This window comes from Heterocephalus glaber, unplaced genomic scaffold, assembly GCF_053883595.1.
Source record: "Heterocephalus glaber isolate CG9 unplaced genomic scaffold, H.glaber_assembly_v1.0 deba00001481, whole genome shotgun sequence".
Taxonomy (NCBI): domain Eukaryota; kingdom Metazoa; phylum Chordata; class Mammalia; order Rodentia; family Bathyergidae; genus Heterocephalus; species Heterocephalus glaber.
The window spans coordinates 43199561-43220473 of record NW_028258317.1 but is presented as its reverse complement, the minus strand read 5'-3'; the positions used below and the strand labels follow the sequence as shown (position 1 = coordinate 43220473).

The window sequence follows — 20913 nt, the reverse complement described above, 5'->3', positions numbered from 1 at the left end:
CTATACGTGACGGCTGTCTATAGTCACCTACTGTGCAATAGCACACTGGAACATTTTTCACCTAACTGCAACTGTATCTATGGAACACCTTTCCCCATCAGTCCCACACCTCACTTCCCAGCCTCTTCATCATCATTCCATTCTCAATTGTTATGAGATCAACATTTTAATGTCACACATGAGTGAGATTATGCAGTGCTTGTCTTTCCATGCCTGATTTATTTCACTTAAAATAATGATCTATGGTTCTACCCACGTTGCTGCAAATGACAGGATATTTTTATTTTTAGGCTTGAATAGTATTCAGTTGTGTATATGTACATTATCTTCATTCATCAGTTAATAGGTATTTAGGGTGTTTCCATTTATTTCTTGTCTATTGTGAATAATGCTGCAATGATCAAAGGAATATAGATGTATCTTTGATATATTAATTTCACTGCATTTGGATATATACCAAGAGTATGGAATTGGTGGAATACTTTTATTTTTGTAGAATATTCCATACTGCTTTCCATAAGGATTGTATTAACTTACATTTCTGCCAATATTACACATGACTTCCCCTTTCTCCACCTTCTTGACAATACATTTTGTTTTGTTCTCTCTTTTTGATAGTTCTTTTTATTTAAATGTCAAACCTAACTTATATATTTTATTTAAATTCATTTTATTGGTACATTTTAGATATACAATATAATGACATTCATCATTGGAAATTTGCACCTTTACATAATCGCTCTTGGTTCTTAATTTTTCCCCATTCCCACACCCTCCCTTCAACCCCTCCATCCCTCCCCATTTATAAAGACTTTGTTTCTATTTTTTCATTTTCTCATATTAATTCCATTGCCTTCTTTCCTTTCCCCTACACCTGCCACTTCCCCTTCCCCTTTGCCACTTTTCTTCTTATTTCACATTGTCTATTATACCTTTTAGTTCTTATTTACACTTTCAGTTTCTCACATTAGAGACATTATTCAGTATTTACACATGTCCTATTTAATTCACTTAAGAGTATTGCCTCAATGTGCATACATTTAGCTATAAAGGTCACTAACTTCTCATTTTTTATGGTTGAGTAGTACTCCATTTTAGAAAAAAAACACGTTTTCTTTATCCAGTCTCCAGCTGATGGGCAACTGGGCTGCTTCCAAGTGTTAGGTATTACAAATTGTGTTGCTATGAACATGGGTGCACATATATCACTGTGGTATGATACTTTTAATTCTTTGAGGAAGATACCCGCAGGGGAATAACTGGGACAAATGAGACTTCCAGTCCTAGTTCTCTGAGGTATCTCCATACCAATTTTCACAGTGGTTGCACCAGTCTACACTCCCACAAGCAGTGGAGCAGTGTTCCTCTTTCACAAAGCCCCGCCAGCAGTTGTTATTGGTTGATTTCATGATAGCAGGCATTCTTTCTGGAGTGAGGTGGAATCTCAGTGTTGTTTTCACTTGCATCTCTCAAGTGACAAGTGATGTTGAATATTTTTTCATATGTTTATTTTCTATTTCTATTTCTTTGTGTGAGAAATGTCTGCTCATTTCAGATGCCTACTTTTGGATGGGGTCTTTAAATGTGGGAGATCTGATTTTTTAAATTTATTTATAGATTTGAGATAGTAGACCTTTGTCTGAGGGACTGCTGGAGAAAATTTTTTCCCACATTATGGGTTGTCTCTTCACACTGTTGGTGGAATCTTTGCTGTGCAGAAGCTTTTCAGTAAGAAGAGATTGCACTTGTTGATTGTTTATGCTAGTTCATGGGCAACTGAGATTTTGTTCATAAAATCTTTTCCTACACCAATGATTTCAAGAGTTCTACCTAACCTCTGTTCCATCTGGGTCAGTGTTTCTGTTTTAATATTTAGATCTTTAATCCATTTTGATTTTAGTTTAGTGGATGATGAGAGATATAGGTCTAATTTTAGTCTTTGGCAACTTGAAACCCAATTTTTCTAGTACCATTTATTAAAGAGGCTGTCTTTCCTCCAGTGAGGGTGTTTGGCTCATTTATCGAAGATGAGGTGGCTAAGTATGTCTGGAATTGTTTCTGCATCTTCCAGTCTGTTTCACTGGTCCTCCAGTCTGTTTCTTTGACAGAACCATGCTGTTTTGATCACAGTAGCTTTGTAGTATAGTTTCAAGTTTAAGGTTGTAATACCCTCTGCCACGTCTCTGTTGCCTAGAATTGCTTTTGCTATTCAAGGTCTCTCTTGTTCCAAATGAAATTTTGGATTGTTTTCTCAAGGTCCATGAAGTATGCTGCTGCAATTTCAATTGGGATTACATTTAATCTATATAGCAGTTTTGGAAGTATGCCCATTTTCACTGTTAATTCTTCCTACCCAGGAGCAAGGGATGTCTTTCCATTTTCTGATATCATCTTCAATCTCTCTCTTCAGAGTGCTATAGTTTTCAGAGAAGAGGTCTTTGATTTCTTTTGTTAGGTTGTATCCTAGGTATTTCAGTCTTTTGGATGTTATTGTCAAAGGAATTGTTTACCCTATTTCTCTCTCAGTGAGACTGTTGTGTGTGTAGAGGAAAGCTATTGATTTTTTTGTGTTGACCTTGTATCCAGCTACTTTACTGAATTTGGTTAAGTCTGGAAGACTTTGGGTGGAGTTCTTGGGGTCTTCTATATAGAGTATCATGTCATCTGCAAATAATGACAATTTGACTTCTTCATTTCCTATCTTTATTCCTTTTATTTCTTTCTCTTGTCTAATTGTCATGGCTAATGTTTCCAGAACTATATAAGAGTGGTGATAGTGGACATTCTTGTCTTGTTGCTGATTTTAGTGGGAAGGATTTCAGTTTTTGACCATTTAGTATGACATTGGCTGTTGGTTTTTCATAGATGGTTTTTATGAGATTGAGGTAGAGACTGTTCCAATTTTTTGTAGGGTTTTTATCCTAAATGCATGTTGGATTTTGTCAAATGCTTTTTCTGCATCTATTGAGAAGATCATATGGTTTTTGTCCTTTGCTCTATTGATATAGTGTATTACATTGATTGATTTGCATATGTTGAACCATCCCTGCATCCCTGGGATGAATCCCAATTGTTCAGGGTGTATGGTCTTCTTGATGATCTTCTGCATTCTGTTTGCCAGTATCTTATTAAGGATTATTGCATCTGTTTTCATTAGTGAGACTGGCCTATAGTACTCTTTTTCAGATAGGTCTTTCTCTGCTTTGGGGATCAAGGCGATGATTGCTTTAAGGAATGAATTCAGGAGTATTGCTTCCCTTTCAATTTCACTGAAGAGTTTAAACAGTAGAGGCAGTAGTTTCTCTCTAAATGTCTTGTAGAATTCAGCAGTGAAGCCATTAGGGCCCGGGCTTTTCTTAGTTGGTAAGTTTTTAATGACATTTTCAATTTCACTGATTGATATTGGGTTGTTTAGAATTTTTAGGTCTTCTTCGTTCAACTTTGGTAATTCACATGTATCTAGGAATCTGTCCATTTCTTCTGTATTTGCCATCTTATTGGCGTATAGGTTCTGAAAGTAGGTATTGATGATCATCTGGATTTCTGCTGGGTCTGTTGTAGTTTCACCCTTTTCATTCCTAATTGCATGGGTTTGGGCCTTTTCTTTCCTTTTTCTGATAAGGTTGGCTAAGTGGTTGTCAATTTTGTTGATTCTTTCTAAGAACCATCTCTTGGCTTCATTGATTTTTTTGTATCCTTCTCTTACTCTCCATTGCATTGATTTCTCCTCCGATCTTTATAATTCCATCTCTTGTATGAGCTTTGGTTTTGTCCTGATTTTCTTTTTCTAGAAGCTTGATGTTCAGCATCAGGTTGTTTAATTGAGCTCACTCTCTTTTCCTAATATGAGTATTCACTGCTATGAATTTCCCCCATAAGACTGCTTTCATTGTGTCCCATAGATTCCGATATGTTATATTGGCATTGTCATTTAATTGTAGGAACTGTCTGGTTTCTTAATTTCCTCTGTGACCCATTGGTTATTCAGAAGTGTGTTGTTCAATTTTCATTATTAAATTCTTGTGGTTTCTTTTGCCATGTGTCTCCAATTTCATCGCATTATAGTCTGACAATATACAGAGGATAACTTTGATTCCTTTGCACCTACTTAAATATGTTCTATGAGCAAGCATGTGGTCTATTTTGGACAATAACCCATGTGCAGCTTAAAAGAATGTGTATTCTGATTTCGTGGGGTGGAACACTCTGTAAACATCTGTTAAGTTCATTTGTTCAAGAGTTTGAGTTGTATTTCATTGCTTAATTTTTGTCTAGTTCATCTATTTGTGACAGTGGGCTATTGATTTCCCCCACTACTATTGTGTTAGAGCTTATTTGATTTTTCATGTCTGTATTTGTTTCTTATAGTTGGGTGCACTAATGTTTGGTGCATACATGTTTATGATCATCATCTCTTCCTCTTGGATTGTTCCCTTTACAAGGATGTAGTGTCCTTCTTTGTCTCTCTTAATCAGTGTTTGTTTGAAATCCACTTGATCTCCTAAGAGGATAGATATTCCTGCTTTTTTTCAGATTCCTATGGTATGGAGTGTTATTTTCCACCCTTTAACTTTCAGTCTATGAGTTTCTTTTTGAATTAAGTGTTTTTCTTGTAGCAGCATATTGTTGGATCTTGCTTATTTACCCATTCTGCCAGTCTATTTCTTTTGAGTGTTGAATTGAGACCATTAACATTGATGGTTATACCTGATATGTATTGACTTCTCATTGTCATGACTTTTTCTTTTTGTTGGATTCTCCCCCTTTGCATTTAATATCTTGTCATGCCCGATGGATTCATTCTGCAGGGCTTCCTGGGATTGTGATCCACATTGTCTTTTCCTAGGATATTGTCTAAATTTTTTTGGAGTGCTGTTTTGTTATTCACGATGTTCCTAAAGTGCTCTTTGTCATGAAAGTATCTTATTTCTCCATCAACGTTAAAAGATAGTTTTACAGGGTACATCAATCTGGGTTAGTGGCTGTTTTCCTTTAGGGCTTGAAGCTCTTCTTGCCTTGAGCATTTGTGTTGAGAAGTGCACTGTGATTCTGATGGGCTTTCCTTTGTACGTGATTTGTTTCTTTTCTCTAACTTCTTGTAGAATTTTGTTCTTCTCTTGGCTTTCTGGAATTTTAAGTAATATATGCCTATGTGTAGATTTTTTTGATCATGGCTAGTTAAAGTCCTATATGCCTCATTTATCTGAATATCATTTCATTTTCCCCTGCTTGGGAAGTTTTCTATCATCACTTCTGTGAAGAGATTTTTTATGTCATCTTCACTGTCTTCTGTTTTTTCACTGACTCTAATCAGTCTTACGTTATCTTCTTTGCATCTCCTGGAAGCTACTGGATTGATTTTTCATGGTCACTTACTATTTTAAAGAAATTTTTCTTTTCCTGGTCACTAATTGCAATCTTATCTTCTATATCAGAAATTCTGTCCTCACATTGGCCCACTCTGGTGGGTAAACTTTCAATGGAGTTCTTAATCTCCTGGAAATCTGTTTGCATCTCTTCTATGAATTCCATTTGTTTCCTATGTTGGGATTCCATCATGTTCCTCATCTCCTCTATTTTTTTATCTGTTTCCTCTCTAGATTTTTGAATCATGTCTTGCACTATGGGTACAATCTCTGCTGTTATGTGAGAAATTATTTCTGATTTCATTTTTTCCAGATCCTTTTTCATTGTCAGTTCAGGGAGTCCAGGTGGTTGAGTATCAGATTGTTCCTTCTTGTTTCCCTGTGACTTTGCTATAGAAGTCTGTTTGTGAGTCTTGTTTATGTGTCTTCTAATTTCAGTGGGGTGGGGGGGCATGTATGCTGCTTGTGCCCACGTGGCTTAAATTCACACTGGGGGCAGTGGCATGTTGGCCCATAAGGTTCACCTCCTCTCCATTGGGGGCAGCTCTGCTCTTCAGTGCTGGGGGTGTCAAACCTCAAGTCACATTTCATACTTTTTCCTTTCTTCTATAAGGAAACTTTGGGAGGTATACAGCTCAGTTTTTGAGATTTTTCTCCCCAATTTCCCAGGTGGGTTTGAACTTCAGCCCAATGCAAATTCTTCCATCCTCAGGCACACACCTCCATGTCATGGCTGCAGCTCAGTCCCTCTGTTCCCTCCAGGCTGTGGAACAAAGTGTGGTACTCCTGAGGCCTGAGACAAAGGTCTCCACATCCTCAGTGAGTTCCCCCTCTTTTTGATCATTCTTTTAAATGGGATGAGAGGATATCTCATGGGTCTTGTGATTTGCATTTCCCTGAGAACTAGTAAGCTGAGCATTTTTTTTCATGTACCTTTTGGTCATTTGTTATATTCTGAGAAATGTCTATTTAAGTCTAAGTTTTAACTGGATAGTTTTCTTGCTACTGAGTTTATAGAGTTCTTCATGTATTCTAGATATTATACATATATGTGTTTGTACATTCCAAATATATATGTGAATATATACATAAATATATATAGATATACATAAATATATTTATACATATATATATATATACATATATATATATATATATATATATTCCAGATGCTTTTGCCCGTTATATAAGTAGTCTGTGCATTTTGTTGATTATTTTCTTTGCCATGGATGAACTTTTTAGTTTGATATAATCCCATTTCTTTATTTTTTATTATTTTACCTATGCTTCTATTTTCTTGTGCAAAATATCCTTCCCCATGTGAATGTCCTATTTTGTCCTCTATTAGTGTCATAGTATCAGGTGTTACATTTAAGTCTTTAATCCATATTGGATTGATTATTGTAACTGGTGAGAAATAGGGATCTTGTTTGTTTATTTTGCATGGTAATATCCACTTTTCCAAACATCATTTATTAGAATCCTGTCCTTTCTCCAATGAATGTTCTTAGCAACTTTATTAAAAATAAATTGGCTAAAGATCTATGACTTTACTTCTGTGCTATTTTGTTCCATTGGCCTATGCATCTGTTTTTATGCCAGTACCATGCTGTTTTGATTAGTATAGCTTTGTAGTATTTTTTGTCAAGTAGTACAATGCCCCTTGCTTTGTCCTTTTTGCTCAGCATAGCACTGTCTATTAGTTGTGTGTGTGCATGTGTGTGTATATTCCATCTATGTTTTAGAATTGTTCTTTATAGTTTTGTGAAGAATGTCATTAGTATTTTGATAGGGATTACATTGAATCTATAAATCACTTAAGGTAGTATAGATATTTTAACAATATTGACAATATATTTTAACAATATATTAATATTTTAACAATATATTCCAATCCATGCACATGGGTGGTCTAATTTTTTTGTCTTTTTCAGTTTCTTTCATCAGTGCTTTAAATTTTAATTGTAGCGATCTTTTATCTGTGTAATTTTATTCCAAGGTAATATTTTGGGATTTTCTTGCTTTCTTTTTCAGATAAATTTGCTACTGGCATTTTGCCAACTTACTTATTTCTTGTGTTGGTTTTATATTCTGAAACTTTGCTAATTCATTTATTCTAATAATTTCTGGTAGAGTTTTTAAATTATTCTGTATATAAGATCATGTTGACTGCATACCACTTGATATCTTTTCCAATGTGAATCCTCTTTATTTCTTTCTCTGTTTATTCTAGACTTCCAGCACTATGTTGAAGAAAGGTGGTTAAAGTGGAGCTCTTTCTCTTGTTCTAGTTCTTATATAGAAATCATGCAGCTTTTTCCCATTCAATACAGTATTAGATGCTGGCTTATTATGAATAATCTTTATTATGTTGAGGTACATCCCTTACATGGCTAATTTCCAGATTTTTAAAATCATGAATAGGCATTGATTTTTATCAAATACCTTCTTTGCAACAATTGAGATGACTATATGTTTTTCTTCATCGTGTTAACAGAGCATATCACATTTATTGACTTACATATATTGAATCATCCTTGTATTCCTGGAGTGAATTCCACTTCATCATGATGAATAATCTTTTTAATGTGCAGTTGAATTCAATTTATTGTTATTTTGTGGAAGATTTTGGCATTCATGTTCATCAAAGTTAGTGGCATATAGACTTTTTGTTGTTGTTTTGTCCTTGCTTTGTTGTTATTTTGGTATTAAGATAATACTTGTGTCATGGAAAGTATTTAGAAGAATTTTTTCTTTAAGAACAATTAGTATTAGTTCTTTTTTAAATGTTTGGTTGAATTCATCAGTGAAACCACCTTGTTTTGGGATTTTCGTTGATGAGAGATTTTTTTTTTATTACTGATTCAGTCTTGTTTTTTCATTGGTCTGTTCAGATTTTCTATGTCTTCGTGTTTCAAGTTTGGTAAGGTTTATGTACCTAGGAATGTATGCACCTCCTCTAGATAATCAAAAGTTTGGACGTGAAGTAGTTCATAATACTTTCTAAAGGTCTTTTATTTCTGTGGTGTCAGTTGAAACATCTCTTTTTAATTTTTGATTTTTTAAACCATTCTCTTTTTATTTAATTTTATTTTTTTGAGACAGAGTGTCTCTAAGTAGTTCAGGCTGGCCTTAAACTCACTATGGAGCCCAAGCTGACCTACAACTCATGGTGATCTTCCTGCCTCAGTTGTGGGATTACAGGTGTGCACCACCATGCCCGGCAATCTCTGATTTTAAATCTTCTCTCAGCTAAGGGTTTGTCTATCTTTCTGAAGAAACAACTATTTGTTTCATTGATCACTTGTATTTTTAAAATCTATTTCATTTATTTCTGCTAAGATTTATATTACCACATTCCTTCTTCTAATTTTGGATTAACTTTGTTTTGTTTTCAAGTTATTTGAAGCAGTACAGCAATAGATATTTTATTTGAGATCTTCATTTTTTGATGTGGGCATCAATTGTGATGAAATTTCCTCTAGTACTGGTTTTACTGTATCCCATAAATTTTGCTATTTTGGGACTCCCTATTTATTTGTTTCAAGAAATGTAGGGTAAATAAGGCCCAAAATGGATGATGGATATTGGGAAGTAGGAAAAAAATGTTCAAATGGGAAAGGGAACAAGGGGGCCAGGGAGAAGAAAAAAAAAAAAAGAAGGAAAAAATGGAAACAACGCTTTTGTAAGTGGGGTGGGAAAGTAGGGCTAAGGGAGGGGGAAAAGGGAAAAAAGAATCAAGATATATTATGTACAGGTACAAATTCCCTATAATAAATGTAACCATTGTATATATCAAAAGAATGCCAATAAAATTAATTTTAAAAAGGAAAATTTTAGATTTCCTTCTTGATCTCTTCCTTAATCATACTTGATCTCTTCTTCTTAATCCACTGGTTGTTACAAAGCAAATTTTTAAATTTTCATGTATTTACATCGAGTTTTAGCATTGTTTCATTATGATCAGAGAAGATGTGATATCAGTCTTTAAAAACTTGCTGAAATTTGTTATGTGGGCTATCATATGATCTATCCTGGAGATTGTTCCATGTGCTGATGAGATAAATTTGTATTCAGCAGCCATTCCACAGAATGTTCTGTGGAGATCTGTTAGGTCCTTTTTGCCTGTGATGCAATTCAACTCTGCTCTTTGTTGATTTTTCTGTCTAGCCAATCTGTCCATTGCTGAAAGTGAGCTGTTAAAATCTCCAACTCTTATTGTATTGGAGTCTGTCTCTTTCTTTACATCTATAAATATTTGCTTAAATATTTGGACTGATATGGGGTGCATATTGTTTTTCCTCTTTACCATTATGTTTTTTTGTTTCTTTTCTTTTCTATTTTTTTGTGGAACCCAGCTGTGCTGTTAGGGAAGTAAACTCTTCCACTTGCTTAGCTTGTGGTGGTAATGAGCTTTTAGGGGTCACAAAGAGGAGCTTAAAACTAACATTAAAAGAAAGCAGGCAGGGAGGTTGGGGAAGATGTCAAGTCTTGACATCACCTGAACCTTGAATCCAGTTATACCTGGACATTTTATATTCTTACCTTTTCGTGTGAGTCCAGTTTTTATCTTGTTTATGAGCCAATGAAACCTTTCTCTGCCTGTAGGCCAATTTGAGTCAGACTTTCTGCCATTCACAATTGAAAGTCCTATCCTTATGTATATCATATTTTCCTTCTTAGCACTTTCTGAATGTAACTATCATGACTTCAATGCCAGTCTCTCTCACTAGACTGGTTTCTAGGCAAATGGCAGCAGGATCTCCTTGTACAGGGCTACTTTGCCAATACCTAGAGCAGTTCTGACCCATTTTTGGTACTCAGAATATTACATGAGTAAACCAAGTATTTTCTCAGCTATATTCTCAAAGGTTTTAAGAAATTACCCATGGCGTTACTTTTATATGTGTGAGAGCTGTCAGTTGTTGAAAATCACACTTAAATACCAATGCTTCTTTGCTGTGTGAACTTGGGCAATTATTATTTCTCTAAGCTTACCTCAACAAGTAGGCACTTGTAAATAGTAGGCTCTTGGTGGAAAGAATTGTTATTAGTAGAATGGAAATCACTAGATAAGCAGGAGAGAAGTGGGAGCATATAGTTGGTTCAAAACCAACATGTTTGAGTAGACAAAAGCAAAGGCCATGGCTGCATAACACTGACATTTTTATTAGAATTCATTTGTAACAAATGGAACTTGTGTCAGCAAAGAACTGATTTTCATACAGACTTCTTTCGCCACCAATGTAACGAAGTAAGAAAATAAAAAGCACGCCTTTCATTCTGTAAAACATTTACGCGTACTACTAATTAGAGGTAATTGTATTTTTTTAACAAGCCATTTTACAAGTTATTTTAAGTTTTCAGTCTATGCATCCAAAACGAGAGCAAAGAACACAACTGTTATTATCTCTGTAAAGACACTCCAAGCTTGGATGGCAAAGCCATGTAACGGATGGATAGGATGGATCTGTAGCCTTCTGATCTCTGCTGGAGTATCAGGGGCCCCCATAAACCCAAAGGAAACCAAAAGCCAAAAGGAAAATGAAAAGGGAATTAAAAGTAAAAGGAGGGACTAAAACAAAGCAAAACCAAAAATAAACAGGAAAGAAAAAACTGTGTGCATCATTGCAGATTTTTTTTTCCTTTCCTGTTTCTATGTTGTGTTATTTACATACATATAAATGAATTTCGGAAGCAGTTTCTTACAGATGGGTTCAAGTAATAACATTATTGGGTGTAGAATCAATAGGGCAGTGCATAGTACAAAGGTATAGAAAGTGCAAAGTTCCCTAGAGGCCCTTCCCTCCCCTGGCTGTCCTCGCCATTTTGTCTAACCATGCAAATCATTTTTAAAAAAGAGCTAAAATAAAGTTCTGTACAAATCACTTTTTATATATTTTGATTTTTACCATTATAACTAATTACAAAATTATACATAACTACACATACATAGGTAAATAATAGCACCGTACTGGTTATGGTGATGAAAATAATTGGAAACTTGAAAGTTTATGGAAATGGCAGATAAAGATGTTTACCTGGGAAATTAAAACTCAAATGTTTGTACAGAAAAGTACAGAGTGGAATGCACATCAATGACAGTAAGGGAGTTAGTTCTGGGAACAGCTCCTGAATAGTAAGATTTCTGGAATAGTCTCCGCCTCATTCGTCTATGGTATGCATCCCATTCATTTCCTTTTTGTGATTATTGTCATCTTTCCATCTGCTACATGGGCAGTTATTGTTTCAGGGAGACAAACTGTTCACTGGCCAATCATTCTAGTGTGCAATTCTCCATCAGGCTCTATGTGTCTGACCTGGTGCGTCTGGATGACACAATATCTGTCTCACCCACTTTGTCTCACTAAAAGAAAATTACAGCACTGAGTAATCTGGCACTTGGATAAATCTTCAAAAGATACAAACAAAAAGAAAACAACAGACCCACATAGTGCACATTCTTCTCTGGTTCTGATGTAGGTTAGAGAGTCTCATTCTGAGGTAGCCTTCTAGATACTTTTTTAAAGTATTACATATATTTTTTTTCTTTTTTTCTTTTTTACAAAAGTGCTCAAATATGATGCTTGCAAGTGTTTGGTCTCTTGGATTTCATTCTGCTTGTGATGGGAAAACAAATATCTATGAAGCTAAAATAACCAAAAATTTATACCTGTATCAAAACTCTGAAGAGTTTTTGAGTGTTCTTTCAAACGATCTCATGCCACCATCCATGGCTTCCTAAAGAACTTAGGTTGGAGGACTTGGGGGAGATATATATTAGTTCTGCTTTCAGAAAAATCCTAATGAAATGTCAAATATATCCTAAAGTTGCCAATGATATTTGTTCCTAAAATAAGTCTGGTGAAGTTACTCCATGTTTCAGAGCAGATTTCAAGGGATTATAAATAAAACGAGTAGCTTTTCCTGATGTTGACGATTATGAACAGAAGAGCCCTGATTATCCAAGTGCTTTGGGCTGGTACAGTCACTAACATCCCCGACTTGGCTGATAACTAGGAATGCATATTATTCGAAGAGTTTCTGTACATGTGGTAAAGATTTAATGCTTTAATCGAAAGGGTAACAGATATGAACAACTAACGGCAATACAAACCCAAAGCTAAAAAGAAATGCTATTAAAATAGGCATCAATTATAAGGCACTCTAAATGCAAAACTAAAACCAAAAGAAAACGAAGTACAGCAGTTCCCAGGAATGCTGTATGCCACAAAATGTTTCTTACTGAACAGAGTAAAATGAGTTTGGCTTTGCCCCTGTTACATATCATAAAATGCAAATTTCATAGCACATACTATAGACAATATATGATTGAGTACACTTTTTTAAACAAGTTGATAGCTGATATATTACAACATTCTCCCCTCCTAAAGGGATATGCACTGACCTTTCCCACATGCACACCTCTTAGATATTTAATACTTTATTATTGCACTAGAGTGTTAGGAATATTGAACTTGTTGGAAGCCTGGCTAACAAAATGGTATTTGTGAACGTGCTTGGGTGGGTGGAGGGAGACTGGGCCGGGAATTAGTGAGGTTTCACCATCACTGATGTGCATTCCTCATTTCCCTTTAGAAAATTAAAATTTTGTGATATTGAGAAATCCCAATATGTCATAAAATTAAGCATTGAAAAACATGTTTATAATAGCTTTTCTACTCTTTAACACCACAATCATGAAAGAACTGAATGATAGCTAACTCTAACTTTTGTGTGGACACACTGTCTATATATACATACACACCCCTGCAAAATACGGATATGTATGTATATATGTTAGCAGCAACTTTATACTTTGCGCCTCCCTGTTGATTCCAAAAGCAAAATAAAATTAAATTCTCTTTGATTATTTAAAGAGAATGGGTACATTTTCATTAGTTAAAACTGAACAGAAGTGTAAAAGTAATATCTGATGAGACCACTACTGTAGATTTAGTATTGCACAAAAATGTGCAAATTTTCAAATCACTTGATATTTCTACAGCAAGATATTACAGATAACAGTTCTACAGCTTAAAAAAAACCCTACAGTTTGGAAATAAAAAATGAAGAGTTATGTAACTTTTTCTTTTTAAATTCACTTTATCGAATGATACATTTCGTTAAAAAAAGGTTTACACAGTTAGAAATGAAGCACAGGTCAGCAGTATCTTTACAATACTAAAAAACTAAATCCAGGGCTTTCTTTTTAGACATTCCCCACCCTTACTCCTAAACTGTTGTCATGAGCGGTGTGGTAGGAAGGGGTAAGGTCGGTGCAGAGTCCGTTGTACTGTGAGAAGCTACACCAGCGATCATCTTGCACCAACCTGTAGCACTCTGGTGACTTCTCTTGGTACCTGTCAAGCAATCCCCAACGAGATGGTGGTTCTTTGCTGTGATTTCTTCTTCCCTTTATGTTGAATCCTTGAGGTGTCTGTAAATCAAATCTTCCAGAAGCCTCAAAAGTCAGGATTCTCTGTATTTTCAGGTTAGATTATTAAGCTGAATTCTTGGTCCACCTGCAATAGTTTGTGTTTAATTGGTTGTGTGTAATAGTCCCGCTAAGTGGTTGTTAGCTAGAAGTTAAGAAGGACTTCTCAAGTGCCCTGTATGGCTCAGAAGAGACTCCATGGATATTGAAGGGCCTGCAGTAAAAATCCAGGAAGGGTCAAGGGTTTCTACGTTGCATAGTGATCAAAGCTGCCCAGGTACTCTAGCGCGGCTCGATAGCAAAACTGGTATTGATCCTATGAGAGATAGGGTAGGAGGGAGACGGAGGGACTGTGAGTAAGTTACAACAGAAAATCAGTATTGGAAAACAAAGTTACATCTGTACAGGAACACAATCATTACTTTCTTTAATCAACTCAATCCAATTCTAAATCGGTAATAGCAAAGAACAACTAGCCATAGGAGGTGTGGGAGGTATTTATTAACTTCACGAATCAATTTGCCCAAAATAGTCTTGTAATGCCAAGTAGGTAACAGATCTAGAGAGCATTATCTTCTAGACAAGTATGTACTGATGTCCAACTAGTAAACAGTTACCACCCCTGAACACACAAACGGCTTCTATGCCACAATCATCTTCTATAACGACTCGGTGCATTGTGATAACTAATTCTCAGTTTGCAAATTTACAGAGACTGACATAAACTGTCCTGAGAGAAAACTAGATTTGTATTTCTGGCACTTCTGCCAACCAAATTTGAGTTAAAAAAAAATTCCAATTAGACAGTAGACCTTTGCTGCCTGCAATCAGAATAGCTATCATTTGTGATGTTCAAATACAAGCGAGAAAAGGAGCCAAAAAGTAGCCAGTGTGGAGCACCATGCATGCAAACCATTTGTTTACACAGGGGACTGGGCTTCCAAGCTTTTCATCCCTGAAAATGGCATGACAAATTGGCTGCCCATATCAAAAAATACTTGTGCCATTTGGCGTAATTCAGTGTGGTTGCAAGTGTTCTAGAAAGGTTTACAGTATGAAACATGCCCTTTTTCATTCAGGAAAAACATTGTCACATTGGAATAAATAGCACTGTTAGATGGAAAAATTATGATTTATAGATGATATAGGCATGAAAAAAGTAGGATTTTTCAGAAGTCAATGGGGCTGAAAGTAGTTTCTATTTTGCTTAAATGTGCATTTTTCTACAATAAAAATGGTAATGTAAAATAAACGGAGTTTGCTTTCCTATCTTGTCACAGTAAGTTGCTTGGCTAAGTGTTAAGGCTTTTTAAACTTCCAAATTCCCTCTGTTGCCCCCAACACTCATTAAGTTTGTCAGGCTGACATAATGTTTTGAGTAGTGCAAGCCAAATGCTCACACATTTTTGAATCAAAGTCTGGAAGATATTGTAAATGATGAACTGAGGAACACATGTAATTCAGTGTCCATTAGAGGAATATAAACACTATCAAATTATTCTTAGAAATGCATAGTCATTAGGTCAGATGAGCTAAATCTCATTCTGAGAAACACTGAAATTTCCATATCAATTATTAGAATAGAAAACGGGGCTAATATCACAAGGTTTATTATTCAAAATCCAAATATTTAAGAAATGAGCTATAGCACAATCAATAATAGAGCCTTCTATATTCTCTTTTTCTGTGCCTTCAGAGGCAAGCATTGTGCTTTTAATATATTGATATATAAAGTATGCAATATTTATCATACTGATATGCATATAAGGAAACATGGAATTACCACTTTACAGGTTAAAAATGGTCAAATGATGACAATTTAACATGGGTCAACCTAGCAGAGACTCCCGTGTAATTTCTATAACACTAAGACACTGATATTGCCACCTAATTTAAAAAAGGAAAAAATGAGGTTCAAAAATATTAAATGACTTGATACTTTTCTTGCCATATTTCCCTGTATTTTGTGTCTGATGTTGAGTGTCTCAGGACTTAGGTAGGTCACAGCTAGTAAAATGTAAGACTGGAGAATTGAAACTCACGGAGACTTTTCTCACCTCCGTCTGTACCATGGCTGGCCGTTGTGTTCTTAACATTTTGACGGTCTGGAAAATATCTACAACCCCTTCATATCTCATTCTTTCCAAAACAATGCTCAGTGTGATGAAGACACCAGTTCTCCCAACACCCGCACTGCCAAAAAAAAGAATGAAGGCAGAGTTAGTAGGGGAGACGTTCCTAGTCCCAGATGTGTTTCGCTATTCTTCCACTTCTACTCTTCGAGTGTCTCCATAGCATCACTAGGACACAGAGGAGCTGAATTCACCAAGTGGTCACTTTTGGGAGAATATGTTGTGGTAACATGTGAGAAAAAGTAATTAGGATTAAGTTTTGTAACATTTTAACTGTGGTTATGTTTCCTTTTAGAAAGACCAAGAAAACAAAAACATTATAAAATAAAGGGAAAAGAAGAAAGGTAAATAAAGCATAGTTTCAGGAACTGCATGAATACTATAACTCTAAGATCTTGCCTCTTAAATATTTTAAAGTATGAAATAATTCAGAGTCAGACGAAATAAAATGGGCGTCTTCAATTTTTCTGCTGAATTTGGATAGGTATAATCCATGTAGTGTCCCATCACTTCAAGAGATTGTCTAAAACGAGGTTATCAGACTTGGGTTTTTTTTTCATTTAGTCCTCAGGCGGAGCTGTGAATGTCTTGTGTGTATGGATTGTGCAAATGTCACTTTTTTCTGTTTCATGAATATAACTTTCAACAGCTTCTTAAAGAGATCTCTAAAAGAAGAGCCACTGATCTCTATACGTATCCGTTATTTTTAGGTGATTAGAAGCTAAATCCCCCAAACTTTTTTTTTTGGTACCGGGGATCAAACTCGGTTCCTTAGGGTTGCAAGGCAGGTGGCCAAACCACTAAGCTAGATCCCCGGCCCACCCCAAACTTTTTATAGCATGTTAGCAAGATTTTGAGTTTCTCTCACATCTCTACTATTTTCAGATAATTCCAGCACAGCAGCAAGAATGAAAATTAATTCATAGCTTTGTGCATTTAAGTAGGAGAAAAGCATCTGGAGGTTTAGGTAATGAGAAAAACAGAGAATAATCTGAAAAATCCCTATATTTTTGGATCCTAAGTGGCATGTGTAACGCTTGGGGGCAGGCTGTAGAAAATGGATGGATTCATTTACTTGGGGATGCAGCAGACAGGCATATATAAATAGTGTGTTCCTTTATAAATTGTGATTTCTGAAAAGTCTAAACAGAAATGTCAAGTGAGGCTTTAAAATTCATGGCTAATCTTTAAAAAGTAGCTAAGGATGTCCAACAACAGTCCAGGCTTCTGTTAAGGTAGAGCAGATGACCATGAAAGTCCCTTTGAATCCTGAAAGTTCCTCTCAGTCATGGGAGAGACTCTGATTTATAATCTTTTTGTGGAATAGTCCACGTATTCCAGAGTCCATCTTATGTTGATTTGTCTGGTAAAATGTAACAAAAAATACAGTGCTGCTGACTTTAGTATTTTCAAGATAAGAATAGGCATTGACCTTACAACTTCTGAATTTATTGACTTTATCATGTCAGTGTAATAGAATATATAAATTAGATAAGTGGTATTTTGAAGATATTTCCAGATAAGAGAAAAATACCAAGGAATATAAGACATGTTAATAAGATGCCATAACATTTAACTAAAAATGTATTTAAATAATTTTGTAATGACATAAGCAATGAGAAGTAAAACATAGTATACTTATGGGAAAGCCTAGAACTAAAACTGTATATTAATTTAAACATTTATCCTTATAGATCATATAGAAAGGTTGGGATGAGCATTTTTCCAATTAAAAGAATTATGAGTAAAATTAAAAGAAATAGCAAGTGTTTCAGACTGAGTATACAATATCCACTTTGTCTGAATATTTTAGTCCATGTGTCCCTTCCTACATGAATAAAGCTTTTTTGATAATTCAGCACAAAGCAAATGCATACAAATAAGATCTGTTTCTCATATAATATACCCTGCCTAAGAAACAAGGTCTAAAGAATTTCCCCTATTGTCATAGGCTATCATAATAAAATTAACTCTAGAATGTATATCTTAACGACGTAGTGGAATGGGTGTTTTATTTTGAGATCTTGCCTTTCATATCAGTAAGAACTATATTTCCATAGCATTGAGGCAAAATAAACTCTTGTTTTTTTTTTTTGTTTTTTTTTGGTACCAGGGATCGAACTCAGGTCCTTGCGCTTGCGCAGCAGGCAGCAAAACCACTGAGGTAAATCCCCGGCCTTAGGCAAAATAAACTCTTTTAAGATTTTGACATAAAAACTGGAAGCCAAGATTTCAAGTAGCTGAAGTCTTAAAATATAGTATCTTGAACAAACTTCTTTTACTACAAGAGTTTTGCATAGAAACTTCCACAAGCACTAAATTTACAGTGAACTTCTAAACCATTTACTTGGTATTTCTATTAACTTCAGTGACTTAAATTATAAAATGCTCTAGAAATAATTAAATTGAAGGTGCTTCATTTTCTGATATAGCAACAATTTTCAAGCAAATTGCATTTTTAACTGAGGTACCATTTTAATCGCTTATTGACTGGCAAGAATTAGTATTGTCATTAAGGCTTGATAGCTATTTATGGTTCTCCTAAGAAGACAAAGACAGGAGAGAACGATATAGAAAGATACTTATCACTGCAATGCTATGAAAGCAAAGCAAGTAAGAAATGATTCATGTAAATTATTATACCAACAATTCCTGGGAAACTGCAGTTTGTGTTTTCTACAAGAGGTAAACTTTGGGGATAAAAATTTTCCACTAATTATTTTGACTTTATGGAAAGAGAAACAGATTCTAAGGTATACAATACATTGCTGAGAATACTTCAATTCTGTGGATTCACAATGGCAAGCTTGTTACTGCATGAATCGTGTCTGTGAAGTAGGAATTCTCGATTCTCAACTCACCTGCAATGGACTGAAATGGGACCATCTTGGCCAAACTGTTCTTTTGTTTTATGGACTTGGCCGATGAAGTCAATAAATCCTTCTCCAGACTTTGGCACTCCTTGCTCTGGCCAGTCAGTGAACTGGAACTGTCTCACTGTCCGGGACTGGCCATCCTGGGGAGGGAAAGCCACATACCCAGTCACAAAGGAGGAAGCCACTGGGTTTCCCCAGTGCACAGAGCACAAAAGCAATCAGACATAATTTTTTCCAAAGATAAGGGCACAAGAAGTTAGGAACATGTTTTAGTAAAAACTGTATGTCTTACCTGCTATTAGTACTGTCTATATTCATATTTATTTAAGTCACAAATTTATCCTCACTCTCACAATGGTCTGTTAAGAACTTAGGTTCTTTGATAGGAAATAGCCATATTGCCCATAAGCAAATGCTTCTGAGACAAACAGGTTAAGTTCAGAATCCAGTAACTTCTTAATTTTAAAATACGTATCGAGGCATGTAGCCCAGACCAGAAGTTTTTCTATTGTCTTGATAATATCACATCTGCAGTGCTTGCTTATTTCTAGCATTGTCAAATGACAAATGGTGACATTTAAAGGATCTGACACTGGGTAGCTGGTGCTGACCAGGTTGCCCCACCCACCTCAGAGGCTTATAATTTCTAACCCTAGTGAGAGTCATGTGTGCCACGTAACATGCTGTTCAGCCGGAAGTGAAGCATCCTTTAAAGAGACCAAATAAGTGCCCTTGTCTGTCAAAGGACTCTTCTGGGCTGAACACCAGAATTAAGTAGGCTGTGGGGGCATTTACACAGACAAGCCAAAGGCAAAAAGAAAACAAGCCAGAAGCAAGAGGAGTCTTTTCTAATGTGATTAGGTGAAATTTCTCAGACTTATGAAGATATGCAGACACTTCTGATTCTTTCTGGATTTTTATAAACAGGAGCAGAAGGGACCATCTGCTTTCAGAAGAGGGTACCCAAAGTCCAAGCTTAGAGGACCTGTTCCAGCGGAAAAGACTTCATCCTTTCCATGCTCGTTAACACCTCTTTCACCATTAATGTTCTTTTGCATAAGGTTCTCATGTTGTCAAGATTCTGGGTAGTAGAGGAAGTCTCAATCTTTCTCACCCAATAGTACTAGGATGGCTCAATTCCAGATGAGCACCCCTCAACTAGCCTTGTGGTTTGCCAGGGCAGACCCTAAGCTGGTATCATTTGCGGACAGAGGTGAAACAGGAAGATCACACCAATCTTGTGATAACACTGAGAAATACAGCAATAACTGCCTGGCTCCAGGACCAACTTGTGGCTGGTTAACACCGAAGCAAGATTTACTTCCCTCTGTTCCTGGGAAAGGCTTGGAAAGCAAAGGAAGAAAAGCCAGAGGCTAGGTAATGCAGATTTGTTCTCCTCTGAATGTCCTTGGGATTTCGTTTCTGACCACAGCTGCTTTTAACAGCACGAAGAGGTCATGTGCACAAACTTGTACTATTTGGAGGCAAGACCACCTGACTCCATTTAAAGGTTACCTGTATAATAAGACTGGATTCTCAAGTGCCAACTTCCTTTCTGCACTGGGAAACTGAGATTAGAAACACACCAGGAGCACAAAAAGCAAGTGCTACGGTAGCTAAGAAAATTATACAAGCACTGGGGGATTTACAAAAATGTGAACAAGGTCCTGTTTCAATCTTTCTTTTTGGCTATTGTGATCAGATTTCATTTGGGGGAGGAAGGAGCAATACAGGTGTTTTTGCCACTGATGGAGGCTGTCTCCTGGCCTCTATTGTCAGAAACAGTTGGTAAGCTTACTTCAAATGCACTCAGGACTTTTACTCACATACCTGGCTTTAAATTCTGTAAGGGTATTTAAAAAAAAACAATAGGGAAGGCTACTGAGGCATGCTTGTGCAACTCAAAAATGAGACCTAGGGACTTAATGGCTGCCTTGAGAACAGTCACCTTCAGGGCATTAATACTTCAGACTTTTTGGCATTAACAGGTCTGTCACTTGGACCAACACTCTTGCTAATCTCTTTCTCTGTCTGTGTAGGTCAATGGTCAGGGCTGGGCTTTGGGGATTAGCAGACTATCTCCAAACACAAGTTTGGAGAAA

At 36.0% G+C, this 20913-nt stretch overlaps 1 protein-coding gene across 25 annotated transcripts in view; it reads right to left on the bottom strand.

The window, feature by feature from the left end:
* Positions 1-10515: 10515 nt before the first annotated feature.
* Ptprd (protein tyrosine phosphatase receptor type D) overlaps positions 10516-20913 on the bottom strand; it is a 403506-nt gene continuing 393108 nt past the window's right edge. For 17 of the 25 annotated variants that reach the window (XM_087183457.1, XM_087183441.1, XM_087183446.1 and 14 more), the window contains 3 exons: positions 18797-18951; positions 15861-15996; positions 10516-14119 (listed from right to left, as the gene is read on the bottom strand). In XM_087183457.1, coding sequence (XP_087039583.1) covers positions 14051-14119; positions 15861-15996; positions 18797-18951 — 360 coding nt within the window. In that variant the 3' untranslated portion in view covers positions 10516-14050. Of the gene's footprint in view, positions 14120-15845; positions 15997-18796; positions 18952-20913 lie in introns of all 25 variants that reach the window. The other 8 variants (XM_021252829.2, XM_087183439.1, XM_087183440.1 and 5 more) reach the window with 1 other exon arrangement.